Source organism: Eretmochelys imbricata, chromosome 6 (genome assembly GCF_965152235.1).
Source record: "Eretmochelys imbricata isolate rEreImb1 chromosome 6, rEreImb1.hap1, whole genome shotgun sequence".
NCBI classification, from domain to species: domain Eukaryota; kingdom Metazoa; phylum Chordata; order Testudines; family Cheloniidae; genus Eretmochelys; species Eretmochelys imbricata.
Genome location: NC_135577.1, coordinates 109,757,698 through 109,783,243, shown reverse-complemented (window position 1 = coordinate 109,783,243; position 25,546 = coordinate 109,757,698). Strand labels below are relative to the sequence as shown.

The following is a 25,546-nucleotide window of genomic DNA, read 5'->3' as shown; positions in this document are numbered from 1 at the left end:
GAAATACCTGTATCTTTCAGAACTGCGGCAACTGAACTGAAAAGTAAAATATACCTTGAAAAAATAATTACAACACTGACTATGTTCTGTGAGGAAAGAAATATATCAGGAGCCATGCTATGCATCTGTGGGATATGGAGTTGATTTTCCATTTACAGAAAGATTGTTTTTTCTCACTTCCAAGACAAAATCTATATCAAAGAAGTCCAATAGTTAGTTATTGCATAATTTTGTTAATCTTCAAATTTTTCAGCTTATCTTAGCTATCTAGAAACAATTTCTGACCGTAATGACAGTCAGTGGGATAGTTTGCCTATGAGGTAGTTAAGGCAAACTCATTAGAGGTGCTCCAGCAGAAATGAGAAGCACAGTAAAGGTATCTAAAAACCTGTCTCCAGCTGCAGGGAAGTTTTGTAGAGTCAGAAACCTACAAAAAATACTCCATTACAATGCATTACTCCTATATGCCACCTCTCTCTTGCTTTTTCATACCATTATAATGCATTGGTATGAAAAGCAAGAGAGGTGATATATGGAATTAGCCATCAAGTGTGAAACAGTTGGACTCTATGATACCACAGGTTTGAATCCAGGCAGGGTCTCCTCAACTCCTTCTCCTTCTGTGGCTAAGTTGAACACTGTGGGTGGCTCTTTCATTGAGGTCTAGGTCTGCTCTTTGTTGACCTTAAAGATATGTGGTACTGTTCACAAGGGTTTGCTGCTGTGTCTTTGCCCAAATTTTCCCTCCTTCACTCTTGAACTGGTTGGCTGATTGAAATGAACAATATAAATGTAAATGTATAATTTAAAAACTGAAAAACATAATGTAGAATCCTTTGTGCTAATACAAGGAGTTGGACTAGATGGCCCAGGGAGGCGCCTTCCAATCCTATCAGTTGTGAAAATCTGCTATGACCCATTAACCATATTTATGGCTTATTAAAAACAATTTCAAAAACTACTATAGAATAATATTAGGGGGCTGACTCATAAAACCAAGGAAATTCAGAATGAAGGATGGAATGGGTCTCAAAACAAAGGAAGTATCTTATTTCATTCTTAACTAATCCCACTAAACCTCTGAGTCAAGAATACAGTTAGACATAAAGCAACTAAAGCAGATTTTGAGTAAGATCCTTACTGTCATCTTAACTTTGAATATTTTTGTAATAATAGACAGCGAAACTACTGCCCTGGCTGCTCAGAGAATGATGCCCCAACTGAAAATTTAGAATGACAGCAGTGACTCAACTGATTAGCCCCTGTATTGCTCCCAGCTGGTGTAGATCAACCAACACACATGCTCTGTTTCCTTTGATATTGAACATCTAAAAACAAGGATTTTAAAATGTTCGAAAATAATGTGATGAGTATTAATCAAGTCCTCCAGCTAAACCATCTCTGACCACATTTTAAACAAAATGGTGAAAATCAAGTATACCCAGAATAAAACTGCCTCCACCTGAAAAACTATGAGACTGCCTGGATACTTGTCATCTCATTACATACAGATATGTGAGCAGTTACTCCAATTGTTCACATGCTTTGCCTGTCTCATCAGTTTGGAAATGTAATGCTTGCAATCAGTTGTAGACCCTTGGTCATGCAGGTAGTGCCCGCACATTGTAATAAAATCAACAAGATATAAGCCTGAAGTCTGCGAAATTTACATAATTTTCAGCAATCCGCTTGCCTTTTTAGATGGCAAAAAAGTAAGAGTGTTCCCTTCAAACTTAAATTTCTAGGAATCTTGCACAATAGAAAAAACAATTAGACTTTTTAAAGCCCGAAGTGATAATTGTATATATAGCCTTTGCTTTATAATTCTGTGAAAACTATACCTGCATAACTCTGTACAGTGTTACAAAGGAAGGTAAACTGTTAGGAGTAAAAAAAGAAACAAACCATTTTTCAGAACTCCTATATACTATAGCTGTCTTTTGAATGAGAAATGATAAATATAAGGAATCTCAAGGGCTTGCAGCAAAACTGGGAATGATTTAAACTAAGGGAAAATCATGTAACAAAAAAATCAAGATGCTATTAATGCAAAAGGGGCGCTCTAACATCCAGATAGAACAGGAAATGGATGAGATGGTTACCTAGCAACAGGAATCATTAAAGAGGAGTCAAATTCTAACCATGACAGTTGGAAAGATCAGAGGATGGAGATGCACAAAACAGAGACATGGAAGGAGAGAGGCTGCATGGAAGGGCAAAGGCTAATACAGTGTAGAAGGGGACAATGAATGAAAATCTTAAATAGTAATCCAAAGAGGCAGTTTTCTATATTTTTTTTAAAGTGTTTTAGGCTTAAATTCAAATACATTTCGGTCCTCAGCAACGCAATGTTTGTTTGAAGCCTTTGTAATGTACATATATACATATTTACACAGAACATAAGTACAGCATACTCCAGAGGAGCCACATGGAATTTTCTTTACATACTTTTTGGGACTTATACAGTAAGATAGCATCACTTTAATGATGAGAAAGGTCAAAAAGTGGGGAAATAGTTAAAATGCACATATTTGTAAATCTAGGCAAAAATTAGTTTACACTCCTATTAATTAATTGTTAATCAGTTTTTACATGTTCATTGGTGAATGTTAAAAATAGATGCATCTGTATGTTGCTTAATGACAAATGCAATTTGATATCTCCTGTTTTACATGGCTCTTCAAACTGGATTTGCAAAAGCAAAATCTCTTGCTACAGAGCTAACTTCTTCTCCAGCGTTGTAATCTTAGGTATCTGCTTCAGAAAGAAACAGAGCAATTGCCATATTGCTTTTGTCTGTCAATTTATTTTGAAGTGGACACATATTTTCTATTTGACCCTTTTATCTTTTAACTTCTATTCTATATAGAATAATCCACAAAAGCACTACATTGTGTATCAGCTATGATTGATCTATACATAACATACATAATGGAAAGCTACAAAAGGAAAGAGATGAAAAATTAGGGTATCTAACAATACATACCTTCTCTCTTCCCAGAGGGACACACCTCACCATTAAAACAATCACCATAAACCATATACCACCACCTTAAGTGTGCCCTGCTAAAGTTGTCTGTGTTTCAGCTCCCTTTCCCAACTCATCATGCTACTGCTGCAAACAGACCAGATTTTCCCCTCCTCTCCACACTGTTCTGGGAAATCACATTCATTCATCTTTGAGGACAAATGCCATGCCAAAATTCATTCCCCAGGAACTCTCTCCCACTCCTGTAATCTCCCCCAACATGCCCTATATCCGAGGCAGGGGGTAGTTGGCATAAGAGCAGGCTACACTGCTTTACATCAGCTGGGAGCTTTCCTATGGCAGGGGAATTCTCGGTTGACCAGTCAGGGCCAGTTTCAACTATTTTAAATGGCTTGAACAATAAATAGTGGTCAGAAAAGGGGGAGGCAATCTGGATTTACATCTCACTGAGCAACAGGTTAGTGCCTCACATCAAAATGATTTCACTTACTAACACAGAGAAAGGACATTACCCTCTTCACCCAGATTAAAAAATATCAAACCAAAAAGTGAAATTATGAAATATAGGATATAGTAATATACAAAATATGCATGTAATTTTTTATAAGACAGACTACAAAGACAAATGTAATAAAAAGCTGCTTTTTTATTTAAGAAGTGTTGTTCAATCACTAGAACCAATGAAGTAATATTTTGGTTTGTAATTGGGATCAAGGTATATATACATTTCAATTTCATTTTGCAAACATCTTTTGCAAAAGTAAATAACTGTAATATCATTGCTATGATGAGCACTCATAATTAAACTTGTTTTGTTCTCATTTAGACCATTAATTTATGACATGCTCAAGGATGCCAGTTTAGGCAAAATAACGAGGAGTCCGGTGGCACCTTAAAGACTAACAGATTTATTTGGGCATAAGCTTTTGTGGCTGAGAAGTGGGCTTTTTACCCACAAAAGCTTATGCCCAAATAATGTTAGTCTTTAAGGTGCCAACGGACACCCCATTGTTTAGGCAAAATGTCAGTTAGCCTACCCTACTATGTGTCATTTGTTAATTAAAGCTTTTGCTGCTTTTCCATCTGCAGGTTTATTATACACAAGCCTTTGAAAACGTACAGTCCACTAGCACAGTCTCAACATTTCCGGATAAAAGTGAGCTGCATTCAAAGGCAGTCATAATGGCTTCTGATGTCAACAAAATCTAGCATAATGAAAATCCTTTACAAAGGCAGAGTTCAGGCATTCCTCAAGAAAAGTAATTTAAGCAAATGAAAGCAGTTTCAAATAGATTCTAATGGTCTTGGTAATATGAATAGCATTTAGTAAAGCTAAATTTAAGAGTCTTATTTTTGTACTGATGGTCCATAGCATTTCTTTGCATGAAGTACAGGCAGTGTATGACATATAATGATATTTGATTTTTTAAAAGCCCAAGCCTCAAGTAAAGTGAACTGCATGTCATGCCCCACACCTTGGCCCCAGAGTGACCACCACAGCGTACGTGCATTTCACATTCATAAAGTCTTATTACTCAGGATTTATGTAAGCGATGAGGAAGAAGAATGGTTCTGTGGTTAAGTCATTGTTCTTAGGAGAGATCTGGGTTCAAATCCTAGCACTACCACAGCCTCCTTGGGTGAGTCACTTAAGGATTAATCTCTCTGTTCCTCAATTCACCACTTGTAAAAAAGGGAAATTAGTTTTTTCAACGCTTTGTTTTGTCCATTTAGACTGTAAGCAGTTTGGGGAAATGACTGTTTTTAATTAGTGTTTGTATATTGCCCAGCACAATGTGGCCCTAATCTCAGTTGAGACTTCTAGATGCTGCACTCATACAAACAAGAAACTGCATTTCAGCATAAAAGAAAGTGAAATTGCACAGTATAGGCGCGTTTGTGTCAAATGATTAAGTATAAATGAAATGCTACCTCAGTACATTTTAAATGATATATTCTCATAATGTGAAATGTTTCATTTCAATCATATGCTAGACCAACATTAAATTTTCCTATGTTTTGTTGTGACTGCAAAACCCTATTTGCCTTATTAACCTTTCATCACATTTAAGACCAGAATGGAGCACTTTATAAGAGCAAATGAACAAATGACAAATCCATTTATTTTTCTGTTCTCAATCGAACACATTTTAATGGAGATTTTAATTACTGAAACAGATGGTAATGTCACGGACAGAAAGGTCAGAAACTCCATAGCTTTATCTTCCACAAAAATATGTTCCTTTGGGTTAGAGTACGACACCATGAACCCAGGGTGGGTTTTCCTGTATGCCACTGAAGATACATTATTTTCTCTTTTCTGTTCTGATCAGGCACTCTTTGCTGCTGTTCTTAATTCTCTTCTGTTTTGAAAGACAAAATCTTGACTACTGAGGCATTTTAAAAAATATGCAGATGTTGATAAAATGTTGAATGCTTAATCTGGCATTCACCATGAAATGTTTCAAGGTTACAGAGACAAAGAAAAAATAGACAAACTTCAAGTTGGTTGAGACACTATAAAGATCCTGAAATGGCATGTTTTAAGCACTGTCTTTGGAAAGGCTAATGAAACTGGGAGAGAAAGAAAATTTTTATTTCCCTGTTAATGATGCATTACAGAATGCTGTAACCTTCGGAGGACCCATTAAGCAACATTTCATTATGCATTTTTACAAGTTATATCTTAAGACGTTAATAACTAAGGGCTTGTTTACACAAGGAGTTATTCAGGAACAGCTACTGAATAACTCCATATGTAGACAAGCACTAAGATTCTGATCCCGCAAGCTACTCCACCATATTTGCCCTCCCTTTTCCTAGTAAACAGTTCAGTGCTGTGCAGGCTCCTTTTGTACCCAATACAAACATGTATTTTCATATGCAGAAAGGATCACTGGGTACATTAAGACACTTATACACAAATACTACTATGGATTAGCAAATGCCCCTGCTTCATCTTCCTTTGAAGATCTTACCCACAGAATCAGTAAGGATTTATGTCACTGAAAGAGGAATAATCTTTGGATTTTCCCCCCCAAAGTATCACATAAATAAAAGTAAGTACAAACTTCTCTACCAGTTTATACAGGCCCCTAACTACACACTTCTTAAAATGAATATGGTTCATCATAAAGCAATTGTACAAGAATGTTTCCAAGGAAACTGCACTGCATTTGCACATTATAAATTTATTAACTTTTAACAGTCCTTTAATGAGATTCAAACACTGAGAACTGTAATAACAATATGCTATGAATAATCTCTCTCTCTTGCACATATAGCTATAGATTATTTGACTTAAGCTTCAAAAGTGTAACTATGTATCATTTTATAGAAGCAAAGACTAAAGAAATAGAAAAGAAAAGCTCTATTGTTATTCCGTCCATACCTGTGCTAATGGGGAATTGTTCCCATTGTTCCATAGATTTTCTAGTATTGTGTTCAGTCTAGTTTTAAAAGTCCCAAACATTACTGATTCCACCATCTCTCTATAGAGACTATTCTACAGCCTAGAACATTTTACCATCAGAAAGAGTTTTTGAATTATATATTTCAACCTAAATATTCCCTCTGAATTTCATCCCTTTAACTCTAGTTACGCTCCTATATACTGTAAGAACATGAGGATATATACATTATACAAAATGCAGGGCTAGATTATGACTAGTGCTTATGTGGCCATGCAGGGAAGCGGGACTGATGAAGGATTCCACCTCATCATTGCAAGGCTGGATAAAGCTTGGCTGGTGTTGTGGGAGCATGAAGGCTCTATACCAGATACCACGCAGTTGCTCCCAGAGGAATGTAAGTAGACAAAGCCAAGGCACTAACCCACATTCACAGACTATGTGTACACTTAAGGCAGCTTATAGAGTACAGACACTACACGCCACCTGGCATGGGTATAAAGAGCAGTACAGATGGTGAAGAATGGCTTAGGCAAGCAGAATAAAGGGATGCCATAACCTTTAAGGTATGTACTGTACATGGCTCTCTACATGCCCCAGGCAGTGCCTTCCACATTTACACTGCTATTTTTAGCAGTGTAGTGTCCCCAATGCTTCCCTGGCTGCTGAAGCCTTTCCTCTCTGCCCCCCACTGACAGAGCCTTTCACTGCAATGCATAGCTACACACCACAGTGTGAACTCAGGCTGCTTTTCATTGCAGTGTGTTGCTGCATGTACCCTACATGCCACCACAAGTGTGGGCGATAGAGTTGCCAACTCTGACTGAAGCTATTCCAGGAGGTTTTTTTTCCCCAACATGACAATGTCATTTTCTTTAAAAATCCTATTAAAATCTCATGGATTGCTTTCAATAGTCGCCAGGAGATGGATGCCGACTCTGGGAGACTCCAGGCCAATCCTGGAGGGTTGGCAACCTTAGTGGACAAGGCCACACACTAGTCAGCAGAGTTGATTGGCAACATTAGGGGGAAATATGCTACACCTTTTAAATGAATGTAACAAATTATTCCACTTCCTATGGAGCCAGGGAGCCCTGAAAGAACTCTGACTTTCTGACCCCGCGATGGTGCACTGATACACCATCATAGTTAGGGACTCAATGCAAGCTATCCCACAATTGTTAAGTAATTCAATTGACCTATTAACTATATGAGGCTTCTCACAAATTCACTGAATTTCAGCTTACTTAAGAGAACTTCAGAATTCTTATAAATGTGCCACTGTGGCACTTCCCAGAGTACCCAGGGTTGTGAGGTAATTCGCTATCACTTCCCTTTAGCATAAGGAAGCCTTGTCTGTGTCCGCCATGGGTCAACTCCACAACTCCTCCAGCCGTGGGCAACAGAAGCCTACGCGGGCCTTGCTCTCTCTCTCTACAGGTTAGTGATAGGCACACTCCAGCCCCTGAGACCTCCGACCGCCTCTCTGGAGTGTCCAGCCACAATCCACTGGACATTCACAGTATTCACACAGTCACTGCTTCAAAAGAGGCAATACACCCCAGCTGAGCAGTTTCACCTCAGATCACCATTCCGCTTGACACACAGCACTTAGATATGTTTATAGTGCAAAAAACTAAACATTTATTTAACAAACTATAGAGATTCAAGTTGTAAGTAGAAGAATTATTGGAAACAAATGGTTACATATACAATAAAATCATAACACTCAATCTAGAAACTCAACTTACTTAACTTGATACTTTCATGTCTTATAGAGCAACGCTCACCTAAAGTCCTTCCAGTGTTTTACAGCCAAGCTTAGCTGGGATGTTCTGTTCATGAGACAAGTCACACTGTCAGCTTGCCTCAGTGAAATATCCTGGATGTCTGTTTGCAACCCCAGATATATCAGAACAATCTATTGTTCTTATGAATAAACAGGGCGCCTCCCTGCCAGTTGTTCTTCTCCTGTGTACGCCTTTGTAGATTTTGCAATCTCTTAATCAGCATCTGGCTCAGTATGCAAATAGGCATACAATGTGAGGCACACAATTCACAATGGCCATACAGAAAAATAAACATTTCTTAGAATTTAAAGATAAGGGAGAAATTACAGAAAACAAAATAGAGGCACCAGGTAAATGCAAAATATCTTTTATTGGACCAACTTCTGTTGGTAAGCGAAACAAGTCTCTCTCACTAACAGAAAGTGATCAAATAAAAGATATTATCTCACCCACCTTGTCTCTCTAATATCCTCGGACCGATACAGCTACAACTACACTGCAGAAAACAAAATACAGTTATTTGATAATTCTTACAAAGTTTAAACAAATACACTTGCACTTACTTAGGCCCAGGGAAGTTCTTGGAGCGTTGTTTAGGAATTACTTCTTGGGATTAAGAAGTGACTTCCTGACTCTACAACAAGTGTGTAGCTTTTGCTTAGAGGTGGGTGGGGATTCTCCTACCTGACAACGTATAAAGTTGTTGTTACTTATCAAGTGAAACCAATGTGTGTAAATAAATTCCTCAGCTCAGTCTGACCATTCACAATGGCTGGTCTCTCGAGATAGGTGGAAACTTCAGCTCAGTTGAAAGTAGTGTTAGTTGAAAGTGGTATTACAGCTCTAGTCTTGTTCTGATATTATCACTGTATTCCCTCAGGAACCTAAAAGAAAAAGATTTAACCCAGCTGTGAGAAGTCTGCTGTTGAGAATAAAAGGGGCCCTTGGAGCCGAGCCAAAGTACCCAGGTCTCACTCCCTTATTCTATCCAGGTGTTTCCTGCCTGTGAGATGGATCAGTGATGATATCAAGTTTTAGTCAGAGTAAATAGGTGGACCACTGAACATCGAGTATGCTTCCTATAAGGAGATGAGGCAATCCAACTGGCATGTGAGCTGGGCTTCTTGAATCGCCTTTTCATAGCCAAGTAAAGAAACAGGAAGCCTAATGGTTTTATATTTTAAATTCTCTTTGGATTACTGTATGTTTGTGGGGGAGAGGGGGTTTCTGGACCTTCTGTTCTGGCAGCTTCAGCTCTGAGGTCTTTGCAAAGCTCCTGTGTTGCCTGTGACATGATGTTCATCCCACACTAGCCCAAAAAGGGTTAGTCTGGCTTAGAAGGGGTTACGTAACCTCTAGGTCACACCTGAAGGAGTATTAGGCTTGATAAGCAATCCCTGACTGAGGATGGAAGCAAGCTGAGCAGGAGCAGCCAGGGCTGGTACAAGGCCAAGCAGTGAGGGCAGAAGAAGGTTGCAGTATAGAAGCCTGTAGTCACTCTCTGGGCTTAGAGAGGGAAAAAGAGAAAACCCATGGGGACAGTAGAAGCTCTGGGATCCTGGCCCTGAGGGAAGGTCATACTCAGAGAAGTGGTGGAGAAGCAAGCTTGAGAGAGGTGGGGTAGGAAAAGGCTCAGAGAAACAGCAGCAAGGTTTGAGACAGTGCAGACCGTGGCTGCTGATTTGAGCGTCCTGAGCTGGAACAGGGAATAATGGGCAGGCCTGGGTTCCCCTACTTGCCATTGGGGAAGTGGTGCAATCTAGGCAGTGAACTGGAAGACTTCCTGAGACAGTTTGAACAGAGAGACTCTGATACCCCGGGAAGGGAAAAACTATAGTGACCTGGCTGGAGGGCCAAGCAATAAAGAGGGAGTGTCTCATTCCTGAGTCAGGAAGAGAAGGCACTGCCACTCCTGAAGCGTGAGATGGGTCTCACTGTGAGAGAGAGACAGAAAGGGGTGTCAGACCAAGCAGAGCTATTCCCCAGACAGAGCCACAAGGAGGCATCCCAGAAGTGAACAGAAAACTCCATGACGGGCCCTTTCGTTCAGTGTGGTGTAGTCTTCTTGGCTGACAAAACACAGATCTGTGTTCCTTCTGACATGGCAGCTCATTTTAAAAAATTAATTTTGAAATGTTCTAGTCTCCGTGTGAAGTCTTTATAAGTTCTCCGATGGTTTCATAGCCTTATTTAATCAGCCCATTATACAATTTATACAGTAATTTGAAAAATCGGTTCTTCATTGACAAAGCTTGGTTCAACACCAGCAGAATGAAATAGCTGTATACTAACTCTCTAACTTCTGCATCAGTACCTCTTTGTTCTTTCTTCACTATATGAGCTTGGATAACTAGCCTGTGCACTTCTGAGGTGTGTGTGTGTGTATACTTTACCATTAATGAAGCAGTAAACAAGCTGCTGCCTGCAGTCATGCAGTTCTCTATGAAACACTGGTTGGCTCTACTTTGAAGATTTTCACTTTATGTTGCTTTTAAAACATATTAACTGAAGGCCAGATTTTGCCAGCCTTACTCATGTTGAGTAGTACCTTACCCTACACTCAAAATCAATAAGATGCCTTGTGGAGAAAGGTACTACTCAACATACACAAGAGCAGCAAAATCTGTCCTTCAGTGTTTCATATTTTTTTTTATATAGCGTAGATTTGACATTTTTGTTTCTAGTTAGCCAGCTTGATATCTATTGCTCCAGGTTTCAGTGTGTGAAAGACTGCAACAAACCTGTCATTATATATTACTACTTCTAAAACTTAATATATACCAAAAGACGAATTTTAATTCTTGGACAATTAATTAATAATAAATCATATTTAAAGCTATTCTCACAAAGGGCAATCCCTTTGTCATATGTATTATACACCTATTTAGCTAATATTTTCCTCATAAATTGCTCTTCTCTGTACACCCTCCACTGTGTCAGTATTCTTCCTGTAATAAGTTCCCAGAGCTCAACACAAAATTCCAGGTGCAGGAGTCAGATCAATTTCAGGTTGTGTTAAGAACATTCAAAATATGATGGCTATTTGGCCCAGGAAATGTAAGTTTAAGATGTGCAAATAAATGGAAAAGCCAGCACATTAAACACAAACAGTACGCTCTGAAGAATGACCACTAAAACTGAGCTTCCAATGTATAATATGGGTATTCTAGACTACAAATACTACAGTGGCACAGCTGTAGTTACATTGCTGTATCGCTGTAGTGTAGACACTTACAACAACAGAAGAGGTTTTTCTGTCACTGTAGTAAAACTACCTTTCTGAGAGGCAGTGGCTAGGTTGACAAAAGATTTCTTCTTGGAAAGGCTATCAGGGATGTAATGAAGGAAACGTTAAAAAAAAAATGATTTCTTCATCCACACAGCCATCAGCTGCTCCTTGAAGCTGAATGACAATTTGAAATACCTGAAGATACAATTTGAGGCAAAATAGGACCAAAGCTGCAGCAAATTTGTAAGACCAAGAATACCATGGAAAGATCTTATAATGAATGAAAATGAAAACTCTGTACAGATTTGCAGGACCTTTGCATCACAATTGTAACTAGGTGGGAAGAGGTTCCAGCCACCTATTTTAATTAAGACAAAATGGAACATATTATAATAGAACAAAAAGTTAAATACTGGGCAGGACACTTTATCCAATCTTGAATAAGATCATAAGAGTACAAGACAGAAAAGAAAATGAGAGTATGCTTACTGTCTCACATGAATAATAAAGAAGCTAATATATGTGAAAAGGAATCTGTATTGAAATATCAAATGTTATGGGGCAGGATTTATTAAATATTAATAATTCATGTTTAATCAACAGACTGTTTTATGGCAAACTGGCACTTTGAAAAGTAACTGGAGGCTTTGCAACAATGATGCTTATATTTGTATTTATTAGACATTAGATATTATGCTACAAGTGGAAGCTCATAGTTAAGGCTACGATTTAGTCATGGGTTCTTTAGTAAAAGTCATGGACAGGTCACGGACAGCCTGTGACCTGTCCATGACTTGTACTAAATACCCCTGACTAAATCTTAGCTGGGGGCTGGGAGGGTGTGCTGCTCCGGGGGGGCACTGCTGTGGGGGGGGGGCAACCAAGCAATGGCTACTCCGGCCACCCCCAGGGCCACCCATCCACCATTGCTCCCACCCATTCATCGTTGCTCAGGCGGTCCCTGGAGCCAGCCGCACCAGTCACTGCTCAGGCGGTCCCCAGGGCCAGCTGCCCGAAGCCCTCAAGCACTGGCCGGTGCAGCTGGCCCTGGGGCCACTTCAGCAGCACTGGTGTGGCTGGCTGTGGAGCCACCCAAGCAGCTGGCTGCAGAGACGCTCCAGCATCGGCCAGTGTGGCTGTCCCTGGGGCCAGCTGCTTGGGCACCCCTGGGGTCAGCCACACTGGCCACTGCAAAAGTTACGGAGGTTGTGGAAAGTCACGGAATCCATGACTTCCGTGACCTCCGTAACCGACATGGAGCCCTACTCATTGTCAATCAAAAACACAGAGCTCGTCCCTGATTTTTCCTCTCTCAGACTGCTCATGGCACCATTCAGTTGTGATTAATCAAGACATCACCCAGTACATACATTCTTCCCTAATTCAAAGCACTACATTTAAAAATCAATAGGAAAGAGAAGAAACTATGACGGTCCACTTTGGGACCGTTGCACGAATAGGACTGTAAACTACAGATTGCTGTTTTTTAATCAATGACAATAAACATAAAGTTTAGGTTTTAAAACAAACATTCCAACAGGAAGCTCAATATCCATTTCTGACCCACGCCACTCCTTACACTTTCAACACTGATTATCTGCTGATGTTCCAAGTTAAAATTAGATATTTTTAACAAATTGTTTATTCAGGTGCCTTCCAGACTGAAGAACTTCCACACATATCTAATGAAGTCTCAGAGAACAAAGCAGATAAACATATCTGAAAACAGTGCTTGTTAGGAGCAGGTGTAGACAAGTTCCTTTGTCCTGGTGTGCCTCTGAGCCTAAAACCTGAATGCCAATTTTTAAAATGCTTTACAACAGTTAATTTCCCTTTTTACAATAAACTAGTGATTTCTGGGAACTGGATTACTGCCTGTTAACATGGTGGGAGAGTAATATTATCTCTTAATACAGCCAGACTACTAAAAAAAGGTGTGCACAAAATCTCTCACAATTATTATGGTTTGCCTCGGGATCAGTCTATGAAGAGTACTAATTCTTAGTTCTTCATTGTTCAACACGTTACTTAAAATAGCTTCTAAACATGAAACTCCAGTACTGGTGAAAAAAAAATATGGTCAGCTAATGACACAGAAATACATCATTCAGCTATTGTGAACTTCATGGTATCCTGTACTGTGGGCTGTAAAATGTGCTGCCTGTTAGGAAATCAGACATTAAGTGAGACCAAAGGACTTCAGAACTTGTACTTAGAAACATCACAGTGGGAATATTCTCAGCCTCCAAGGAAAAGCTCATACTGCAAGCTCTTGAGCACTCTTGGGTTGTAAGGTGGAATTCAAATGAGAACAAGCATTGGTCCAGGTGCACATGAACACCTCCTGACCCACTTGATGATGTCTCACAGTTTGAGTCAGTGTATGGAAGAGTTAAAAGAGCCCCATTGGTTACGTAGGCAGTGAAAACATAAATATTGCCTGAATCCCACAACAGAGACATCAGAATATAAATTTCAAATGACAGAAAAACTCAACTATTGATCTGTTAGTAATTTACAATGGTTAATTAAAATAAATGTTTTGACTTATGTGACCTCCGTGACAGACATTATATTTTTATTTATACATACAAAACGATTTCCATTGGTTCAAAAATTACTACCACCTTACCTTCAAACAAGCTGGTGACCCTGCTTAATTCAGTTGTACACTATCTATAGTGGTAGAAGTAAGAAATATCTGGTTAACTGTATACACAGTTTCCCTAACAGTGTTGCAAAGAGAGTAAAAAAGGTATCATTTAACTTCCAAATGGAGAGTCACTAGAGATGGGCACAAGGGACTATATCCCTTTCATGCTGCACAGAAATGTCAACTTCGGGTACATCCTAAATCCTAGGTGACTTGAATGACAATATGACACAGAAAATAGTGTTACGAACTTCATCAAAGATACTGACAGGAATATAGATTTTTGTAAATGATCTCACAACTCAAGAGAAAACAAAACAACTAAAAAAACTTAATAGGTATTACAGGCTATGATGGCAGCCTTTCCCTATGGTTACTAGTGAAAATGCATTACTCATTAATTTCTGACAGTTCAGCCTTCACACAGCCACTGTACTGTACAGTTCTCAGAACAAGAAAAGACTCTTTTAAAGAAATGCTTTTTAAACATATGATTTTGCTCAAGACGGAGCACGAACACTGACTTATTGTTCCCTTTTAACATACAGCAAGAATGAGTGACAAAAACATGCTTTTATTTTCCAATAATCCCATACCCCTCCAAAACAAAGTTTGATTAGCTACCCAACTCGTTACCCTTCAGAATGCATCTATATTAGACAAGTTAAAATAATCTGACGAACAAGGAATGAATCAGACATCTGTTACCTTACAATTCCTTATATCCCAGGCTTTAACTTCTGGGCTGAATCCTCCACAAATAAAAATATTAGGCTCAGAAAGGTGAAACTTCAGTGTGCTGATCCTAAATTCATTGTTGCTGCTAAATACCTGTGTCCCTAAAATACAAAGAAAACAACAGGGTTACAATTTGAACATGAATAATATTTTCATTAAATAGAATATTGCATTTTTATATAGCAAATAAATATTAAAATAAAATGTAGGTTGCCAAAAGTCAATATGTAAATGGTAGCATAAACATGTGGGATTGTTTTGCCTTACTGAAAAAATCTGGAATTGAATTAACTTTATTCCATTTAGGTGAAATTCATCCTATTCCTGGCCTGCTACGCTATTTGCTGGGCAGTGCCCTTGCACAGACAAGAACAGGGCAGAGTGGATATGCAGAGAGACTTCTGAGTCACTTGCACACTGTGAATGGGGGTTCGACAAAGGTCCCAGTTAGGATGGCATGCAGGAGTTACATATGCAGATCCCACGGATGGGTACTCCTGTGCAGAGGAGCTGTGCTAGTTATTCCAGCAGCTAGAGAAGGGGCTGAATTGAAACCCAGTGGCCTGCATGCATGTTGCAGGGAGTGGAATTCCATCTGACCAGCCACATACATTTTCGCTTGGATTTTGCTTGCTTGGATTTTGTGGAGGAGCGGTGAATTTTGCCCTTACAACAGAAAATAATTTGCATATTCTCATTCTAAGGCAATATCTGTTCCCATGGATACGCTGTTCTCTAAATTTAATTGTGTATGATAATCTTCAAAGGATCCTGTGGCTTAATAGTAATTGGCTTGCAAACAACACTTCCAAATTATATGATTCATAAATTAATACCACAGGAAATTCAGCTACATGAATTTGTAGGTTTTATCTTCAGTTCATTGCTGTTATACTTATCAAATTTATAATGTACATTCACTACAATACTATTCTGAAATAGCAACATATTCTAAGCTAAATGCATTTAAGTTTTCACAATTTCACATTTTATATTCTATTGTATTACACATGGTATCTGCATTCAAGAATATATAACAACCACATATATTGAGAATATATTATATGGTGTGCACTAACATAAGAACAGCCATACTGAGTCAGAACCCATACAGGGTCCATTCAGCCCAGCATCCTGTCCTCTGACAGTGCCTGGTGTTAGATACTTCAGAAGGAATGAACACAACCGGGCAATTATCAAGTGATCCATCTACTGCTGTCCAGTCCCAGCTACTGGCAATCAGAGGTTTAGGGACACCCAGAGCATGGGGTTGTGTCCCTGACCATCTTGGCTACTAGCCAAGCTATCCTCCATGAACCTATCTAATTCTTTTTTGAACCCAGGTATACTTTTGGCCTTCACAACATCTCCTGGCAATGAGTTCCACAGGTTGACTGTACATTATATCAAGACGTTTCATTGGGTGACGCCTGGAACTTGTGTTACATGAAGGAATAAATAACACTTCCTTATTCACTTTCTCCACACCAGTCATGATTTTATAGCTCTCTATCATACCCCCCTTAGTCGTCTCTCTTTCTAAGCTGAACAGTCCCAGTCTTTTTACTCTCGCCTCATACAGAAGCTGTTCCATACCCCTCATCATTTTTGTTGCCCTTCTCTGTACTTTTTCCTATTCTAATATATCTTTTTTGAGATGGGGTGACCAGAACTTCACCCAGTATTCAAGGTGGGGGCATACCATGGATTTATATACTGACATTATGGTATTTTCCATCCTCTTATCTATCCCTTTTCTAATGATTCCTAACATTCTGGTAGCTTTTTTGACTGCCACTGCACATTGACCAGATGTTTCCATGATAACTATAATATCTCTTTCTTGAGCAGTAACAGCTAATTTAGACCCCATCATTGTGTATGTACAGTTGGGTTTATGTTTTCCAGTGTGCATTACTTTGCACTTATCAACATTGAATTTTATCTGCCATTTTGTTGCCCAGTCACCCAGGTTTGAGAGATCCCTTTGTAACTCTTCATAGTCAACTTTGGCTTTAACTATGAGTAGTTTTGTATTGTCTGTAAACTTTGCCACTTCACTGTTTTCACACTTTACCAGATCACTGAGTAAGTCAAGGGCCCCTGTGCACCTTAAAATATGATGAGGACACCTTAAAAATGTGCATCTCACCAGTTGTACAGCAAATCAGAGTTTCAGACAAATTATCTTTAATAATGAACAATTTTTTGTTCTATAAAAATTCATGATGTGAACACTTTTTTGCTATTAGGTTGAAAGTAAAAATGTAATAAATTTTCACACTACTTTCTTCACTCTGGAGCTGATCTGGTTGGTTTTGACATAGGAATTGATCCTGACCCCCTCATTGGATTAGCCAATTTTACATGATAATTAGGTTTTACAAGAAGCCATTCTGAGTCACTTTCTGAAAAAGAGTGAGATTTCATTACGCATGCTCACTCAGAGCCAGAGCAGAAAAGCAGAAAAAAACAAAACAGTGCAAAACAAAATGTGCTGCTCCCTGCTGCAGCTGCGGGGGTTGGATGGCTGCTTATTGTTGCCTGACAGATTGTCAATTCAAAATTTATAAGGGCTCCTGTAAACACTGACAGGGAGAGCATCCATCCTACAAAAGTTTTTTAAAAATAAAATAAAATAAAATAAAATAAAATAAAATAAAATAAAATAAAATAAAGAATGGGTGGTTAGCAGGCCAGCAGTCCTTCCTTCCAAAGTTACATGCCACCTCTAGTGGCTTTTTCTCCTGGGAACCTGCAATAGTCCCATGGACAGAAGAAGGAAAAGAAGAGATACTCATAAGTAAGGAGGACAGTAGCAGTACCAACAGGAGATTACTCTCATCTAGGCCATCATCTTGATCTAATAGCTGCTACATCCCTCAGCTTGACCTTCTGCCTCGGAAGGATCTTGATTAGTGTGGAATCTTGAGTTCAGAACCTTCCAACACATGGGAAGAAAAATAGCTAGCTAACAACTCCGGTTAAATGTGCTGAATAAGAGTGGATCATTGTTGCTATAACAAATACACAATGATTTAATAATCAGATATCTAAAATGTTGTCAGATATAAAACACAAAGCAAATTATTAGACAACAAAAAAAGGAAAATAAGAAATTTATCTCAAAGTGGTTAAAAAGTGGGAAAAGTTGAATATGAACTTTTTTGTTAAACAAGAAGAGGAAACCTGCAAAATATTCACTTTATTAAGATATGTTTAAAACAAGAAACTAAATAAACAAAAAGAGTTGGGAATTTTTATTTAATTCTGTTCCATTTTATATGCAATTTTGTGTACTTTTTGCATAAATACAATAGGCAACTTAACTTTTGTTTTTGGAACATTTCACTCTAATTTTAAGAATAGGTTTTCGATTTGTGGTCAGTTATTTTGTGACTTCTAGCAACATCTTGTTAATTATATTTTAGAAGACTATGAAAATATAAAAATAAAATATACAATATTACAATGAAGGTTTCATATCTCATACCCAAAATGAGCAACTTCAGGGGGAAAAAGATATATAGTTCATTTCCATTCTTCCCAAGTCCAACTTTTACTAAATAATACACTATCTATATGGAGAAAAGTTGTCTTTTGTTAAACCAAATGCAGAAGGGTTTTTTAAATCTCCTTTGTTGATCCCTAACAAAGATATTTTGTCATTTGTTTCTTAGCTGAACTGGGACACAATTTCTGGTAATGTTCCACAGAGAAAACCTACATTCTTCTTTGAGATAAGGGCAAGCTTTATTGAGACTATTTCATCTACCTATACTAAACAGTTCACAAGTACAATTATTACAGTATTTTTATGACAAAGCAAATGCAGAGTTTGGAAGTCTCCTGCCTTTTTTAAAATAAAAGAAATATAAGCTGTTATTAAGATGAAGTTTCTTAGATTTAATAAGCAGCAAAATGGCTGTTTGTAAAATTCAAAAGGATTCTGCTTTTGAATAAATGAAATGTAAAGCATTTTTGTTCAAATATACTTTGAAGTGCAACAGTGGAGGAGATGGGGGAATATTCTGGAATATAGAAGTATTTCTTCCCAACTTTTCTTGTTCAAAATTGAGAGCATTAAAAATGAACTACCAATTTTCCTGCAAGAAATGAAATGTCTACACAGTAAGTAAAAGTAGGCTTTTGCAATAAGAAAATTGTTTTCTCATGTTATATATTGTCACATTGAGACCATGCAATGAATGTGTGTATAAAACTGCCTAGTGAAAGCTTAAAATATCTGTAGTACGTATTTCTGATTTTCCTAATTGCTTATACTCATTGGGGACTGGAAGGCTCAGGGCACTGGTAAAATGATACAAATGCTTCTAGGTCTCTAATTCAAATCCAAAAAAGAATAGCAGTGACTGAAAGTGAAAGGAGCCTGATGGTTCTTTGACAAGCTATGTGAAATATGTTTATAGAAAGGCAGTGGCGTAGTCCTAAACTGCACTGTCTTCCTGCCAGCCTGACCCTCTAGCCCTGCCTCCACGCTGTTCTAACTCTACACTGCTTCGTATTCACATTAAAAAACAAACACTCCATCACAACTGGCACCCTTCTGGTAGTCTCAGTGGAGGTGCCAACAATGGAATAAACCAAGGAAACTGAACTGGCTTCTCTTCCCATGGGGATCTTCCATATCCAGGCTGAAGCACATTAGAAGAATAGTAAGGGGAAAGCTTGCACCACTAATATGTGCAGAAAAAGGATTTTAGTCTCCAAAACTGTTAAATATTTAACTATTGCTAAAACCAAAAAGTTTTAAAAAGTACTTCTGGGAAAAATATTGGTTGATTCTATGAGAATGCAATAATGAGAATCTGAATTATAATAAACAATAATGTCCAAAATTTTCAATGAACTCAGCTCCCATTTTGACAACAAAATAAATGGTCTCTCATCTAATCTTATGCTTCACTACAAGCTGAGATAGATAGGCTTTCCTCTTAAATTACTGGAATGGAACTGACCCAATTCACATCCTCTTAGACTGCCAAGATCCTCCCTCATGTCTGTAGATCTCTCAGTCTCGACTGCCATCTGACTTTTTTTTTCCTGTATCAGGACAGTACCCTCCTCCCTTCCCTGTAGGAAACGAAATCCAATTATTATATTGCTCAATAGTTTATGGGCCCAGGTTTATAGATTCATAGATTATAAGGCCAGAAAGGATCCCTGTGATCACCTAGTCTGACCTGCTGTATAGCACAAACTATAGGACTTCCCTGAATTGATTTAGGGATCCTGGATGAAGGGAAAGCAGTGGATGTATTGTTTCTTGACTTTAGCAAAGCTAATTATTCCCAACATTCTGTTAGCTTTTTGGACTGCCGCTGCACATTGAGTGGATGTTTTCAGAGAACTCTCTTACATTCATGCTCCCACTGAGATCAATGGTAAAACTCTCATTGCCTTTAGTGGGAGCAGAATTAGCCTGAGGCTCAGCATATTTGAAAAACCCACTTCTGGAGAGTTATTTCAAATGGCCATACTACATTGCTGAAGAATAGTTTAACATTTTTGGAAATACTTCCTAGGTAATGTGTCTTAGATTCTGTACATCTTTAAAATCCTGCCAAATGTGGACAAAGGCTTATCGTCCAGCTATCCATTTGGATTTAAATTATTAAAACTTTTTAACCTTTAAAATGAACCTAAAATTTTGAATATTGGATATGTTTTATAGTTTTTCCAGCTGAGGAGCTGGACACCCTTTAGAATAACTCCATGGTTTTCATCCTTTTTTTTCCACAAAGCACTTTACACACTTTGTATACAAAACCAATGAAAGGCAGTCACATCTCAAGTGGAGGGTGACAGATAAACAGTACTCAGCATGTTACTATGCAACAATGGCTGGGAGAAAAAAAATTTGTCAAGGACTCCTAGACAAAACCCTACTACTAAAAATCTTGTGGCTTCATTCTCAAAGGCGCAGAGTACCTTTTCAAAAATCACACTGCTGTTTCTCGAGGTATCATCTGAAAGATTCCTACACAGTAAACTGCACACTATTCTGTCTTCATAAGAAGATGGAGAGCTATATCAAGCCTGCTGGGATCATCACCTGTGACTTCTAAAACTGACACGCTTACAAATAAAAAATAAATAATAATAAACTATGTCAGCAGGACCACCAAGACAAGAAATCAATACTAGGTCCCCCACTTGGCAGTGCAAAGTATTACTACTGAGGGACTCTACACGGCTTTATAAAATAAAACAAGCAAAAAAAATCCATCAAATTTAAAGAACTACTTTAAGTGATCTATATTTTCCTTTAAAGCTAGATGTAATCTTAGTAGCACAAACCAGGGTATTAAGTGACCCAATGTACTTATGAGGGAGGTGCATATTAAATTAATGAGCTGTAATGTAATTGCTATGTTAGGCAATTTGAAGTGCACTTAGTAAATTCTCCCGAAGATCCTGGAGCAATGTCTCTGCCATAATATGAAGGACTGAATGGTATCCATGGCATGTAAATAATGTTATCTTTGCTAGAATTCTACATATGTGATTGCAGTATTCCTTTCATGACTTGTACTAATATATATATATATATCTGTGCATAAACACACAGATATAGAAATGTAAAGAAAAACAGACATGACTAAAGTTTGCTGAGCATATGAATTACATTAAAAATAATGGCCAGTAGTTTTAAAAGTGTATGAGGAGTAAATAATAAGTGATATATAGGAGCAGGCATATACTTCCTGCAAAGTTGTTTTAAAACTTTACAGCTTACTTTCTGGAAACATAACCTTTGATGCAGTCATAGAATATGTGGCTATATTTATGTAAATTATGGATGAACTCAACTGTTAAGGGGAGGAAAGAAAAGTAGATAGCAGCAAGGAATGATTGAATAACCAGAACATTTTCTCTAACTGATTCATAGAATATGTAAAGGTTTCACAAATGTGATATTATTAGTATAGCAAACAGAAGAGCTGCATTTTTATAATGAAAAATTATATCTAAAATAGGGCAGTGAAAAACAGCAATAAAGAACCTTTGAGATTTTGTAGATTTTGTATCTATTTTTCGTTCCTCCCCTTAACAGTTGAGTTCATCCATAATTTACATAGATATAGCCACATATTCTATGACTGCATCAAAGGTTATGTTTCCAGAAAGTTAGCAGTAAAGTTTTAAAACAACTTTGCAGGAAGTATATGGCTGTCCCAGAAGTGCCTTTTTTTGTATATAACCATTTTTGTAGGTTTTGTATATCATTGAAAAATCTGGAAAGGTGACAAAAGTACATTTAAGAAACACTGACAAAGAGTAATAGAGCAGCTCAGCTGTATTTTTGATCTAATATTAAAGATCTAAAATTTACAGCACAGTATTAATCTCGCATCCTGCAATAGCTTAAGTACACAGATAATTTTACTCACACAAATATACTCATAGAAGTCAATGGGACTACTCAAATAAATTGCTATTTAAGGGCTTGTGGGACCAAGCCCTTACTTTACAGCATATGAATGACAATTTTAAAGAAAGCCATACTAAAAGTCTGAGACTATCATTTTGACATCAGACTAATGGACAACTTTTAGACAGACTGAGTTAAAAAAATAATTGAAGCAAATGCACTATTTTGAAACTCACTAAAGCAGGACTGATCTCTGCACTGACTTTCCTTGCATCTCATCAATTGAACCTCCCTCTCCATCCCATGGTCTCTATCCTATAACCATTACACATGCAAAACTTCCATTGAATGTAGAGAGAGTTTTGCTTGCATTAAGACTGCAAGATTGGGCTATATATTATCTCATGTCTGTCATTTCCATTTCCTGAAGCAAGTACAGAGGATTTCTATGTCAACAAATGAAAAGCTTTCTACCCCCTTCAAGTGTACTATGTATAATACTTTGCACTTACTGTATACTGTACAGTGACTTTCCCCTCAAGAACTCAAATTACTTTTAATAACATTAAAATGCATCAGTTAGTGTACTATTTTCTCGCCTTTTCCTTCTCTTCTCCACTCTCCCTTTGGGCTTCCACAAACAGACTCCTCAAATCCACTCTTAATCAATACTATGAATTTAGTATAGAAGTACATGGTGATAGGCACCTAAGAAAAACCTAAAGTAGGTTATTAAATATAATGCATCTTGAAGATGCACAAAGACAAATTTCCAAGCAATGTCAATACATTCTCTCCACAACTGTTTGCAATTTTCCACATCAATGTTTTGGCATGTAAAGTCACTTTGATTTGTGTGAGTACACTAAATTTGCATGCACAAATGCAGTTTGAACACACACAACTGAGTTTTTAGCATGTGTAAAACCTCAGATTTGAAAAGTAGCAGATAATTTTAGAAACAAATTTTAAAACTGTGACATACAGTATCTCCATAACTAATAAACCCTCATGCTTTGGGGCATAAGCCAATCAATAACACTTAGAGGGATTAGGAAGAAACTTCCCTTATGGACAAAGTGACACTCCCCAGGGGTATTGAGGGTTGTGAGGCACCTCTCCCACCATCTGCTCTTAGCGTGACGAGACTTGTCTGCCTGCTGTGGGTCAGCTCCCTGAAACCATCAGCTTTTGGCAACATAAGCACTATCCTCACTCTCGCCATACTGGTACGCAATAGGCACATATCAACTCCCAAGTGTTCCGAGCATTCCCTGTAGAGTCTAGCCCCTCGTCTACTGGCCACTCATAGACTTACCAGGCCTGCTGTTCCCAAAGGAACAGTAAACACCAGCTTATTAGTTATAAGTTAGAACAAAGTTCTACTAAACACACAGATATAGCAAAAACAAGAATAAGTTTATTATCAAAGACCAGAGATTCAAGTGACAGTGAGTAAGAATACTGGAAATCAATGGTTATATATAAATCAAAATCATAACATGATTTCCAGAGACTAAACTAACATGTTATCCTCCTGTCTAAAGAAGCATATCTCACCCAAAGTTGTCTCCAGCATTTTCAACCAAGCCTGGCTGAGACCACTCTTTCATGAAGCACCTTGCTGTCCGTTTACTTCCTACTGAACGATGACAAGGTGTCTTCCTTGTCCCCCAAATATACCAGAACAAACTTTTGATGTGCACCTCAAGATAGGGTTCCACCCACCTCCACTGTTTACCTCTTCCTGTTAGTTTCCTTCTTAAGTTCCTGCCAGCTCTTCATTAGCATTTGGTTGCCCACTGTGAACCAGACAATACTCAATTTACACATAAATATATATACATATGGATAAACATTTTGAGTCTTGAAAAAACATCCTTTTCACCTTTCCAGCTGCACACCTTAAGAGCATAATTTTCAGTGTATATATACATAACTCTTTACATAGTATCTACACATACATTTCACAATGATACTGATATCCAGAGTGACATTGACATTTATTAGAGACCTCACATGACATTCTTTGGAGAACCCGAATATAAATACCAGACCCAGGGATTCCGCTAACCTTTAAGAACACTGCCTGTTGACATTAAGAGGTCCCACAGTCACAGACAGGTTATTCTAGTACTGTTTATTCCAGGTATTCTAACACTTTCCTTTGAAATATTTGATACCACCCATTTTCAAAGACTGGACAATCAGCTAGCACAAAATCAGGGAGCACAATTTTGATTCAGTGTCATAATTTCTAGATTACTAACAGAAAGAAAGAAAAAACATAGAAAGGAGAGGAAAGAGAGACAGTTCTGCAACTTTGCAAGTGTTACATCGTTTTTATAGCCATCCCCAAACTGAGTAGCAGCAGAGGTCCATGAACAAAGCAACACACACACACACACACACACACAAGGTAATTACTTTGCTTCTGTGTACTTGGAGATCAAATAAACCAAGGCACACACGACTAGTTAGATGTTTATGTTGCTTTCTGCATGCATTTAACCAATTTTTCCACCCATTTGCGGAAAATGCACATGCAACTGCAACTGCATGTGTGCATATATTTTTGCATCCAGTAGAGGGCATCAGCTTTTTAAAATCTGACCCTAAATTTGCCCATAGTAACATAATACTCCAGTACTGAATTGGGAAATTACCATAAAAGTTTACTTTAGCAACTTTTAGAGATAAAGGTACTGTATGTGGTAAAGATATTTGTCTTGGAGGGATGTTACAGGATTGTCAACATACTTGTTGCTCCATAATCAATAATCATTTGCCCCATCTCAAAATATTTTTAAACATAAAATTTGTGTTTCAATAAACTAAAGAATATAATTAATTTTTTTCATTATAGACTAATTTAGACATCCTTCTAAAGAAGAATTTTGTACTAAATATGAATTCACAGAATTTTAGTCTTAATACTTTTTTTTAGGTGAAAGAAAAAAGAAATATATAAAATATATAAAAAAAATTTCCAAAGAATCAATACAATTTTAATGTGCTGGATTTTTTTTTGAAAGCTAGTTCTCTTCTACAGCTTTAAAAGGGATTCTACATGATACAAGTAATTTGGGACTATTATACTCCCATTCTCTAAATAAACCTAGCAATTTACACACAAAAACTGTAATGAAAATGAGGACAGACGAGATTAGATTTCAATAAACATAGCTGGGAAAAAGTGCACAGGGAACAGAGTTGAGGGCTAAGCTACTAATTGCAGATGGCATTATTATTTATATGGCACCCCGGGTGTGCATTAACTATATTTAAATGTAGTGACAGTGAGTTTGGCCTAGCAAGGAAAGATAATTAAGAACAAAAGC

At 37.8% G+C, this 25,546-nt stretch overlaps 1 protein-coding gene across 4 annotated transcripts in view; it reads right to left on the bottom strand.

Moving 5' to 3' along the window:
- Window positions 1-25,546, bottom strand: part of WDR25 (WD repeat domain 25) — a 116,881-nt gene that overhangs the window by 7,912 nt on the left and 83,423 nt on the right. For all 4 annotated transcript variants that reach the window (XM_077819368.1, XM_077819370.1, XM_077819367.1 and 1 more), the window contains one exon: window positions 14,780-14,910. In XM_077819368.1, the coding sequence (XP_077675494.1) occupies window positions 14,780-14,910 (131 nt within the window). The remainder of the gene's footprint in view (window positions 1-14,779; window positions 14,911-25,546) is intronic.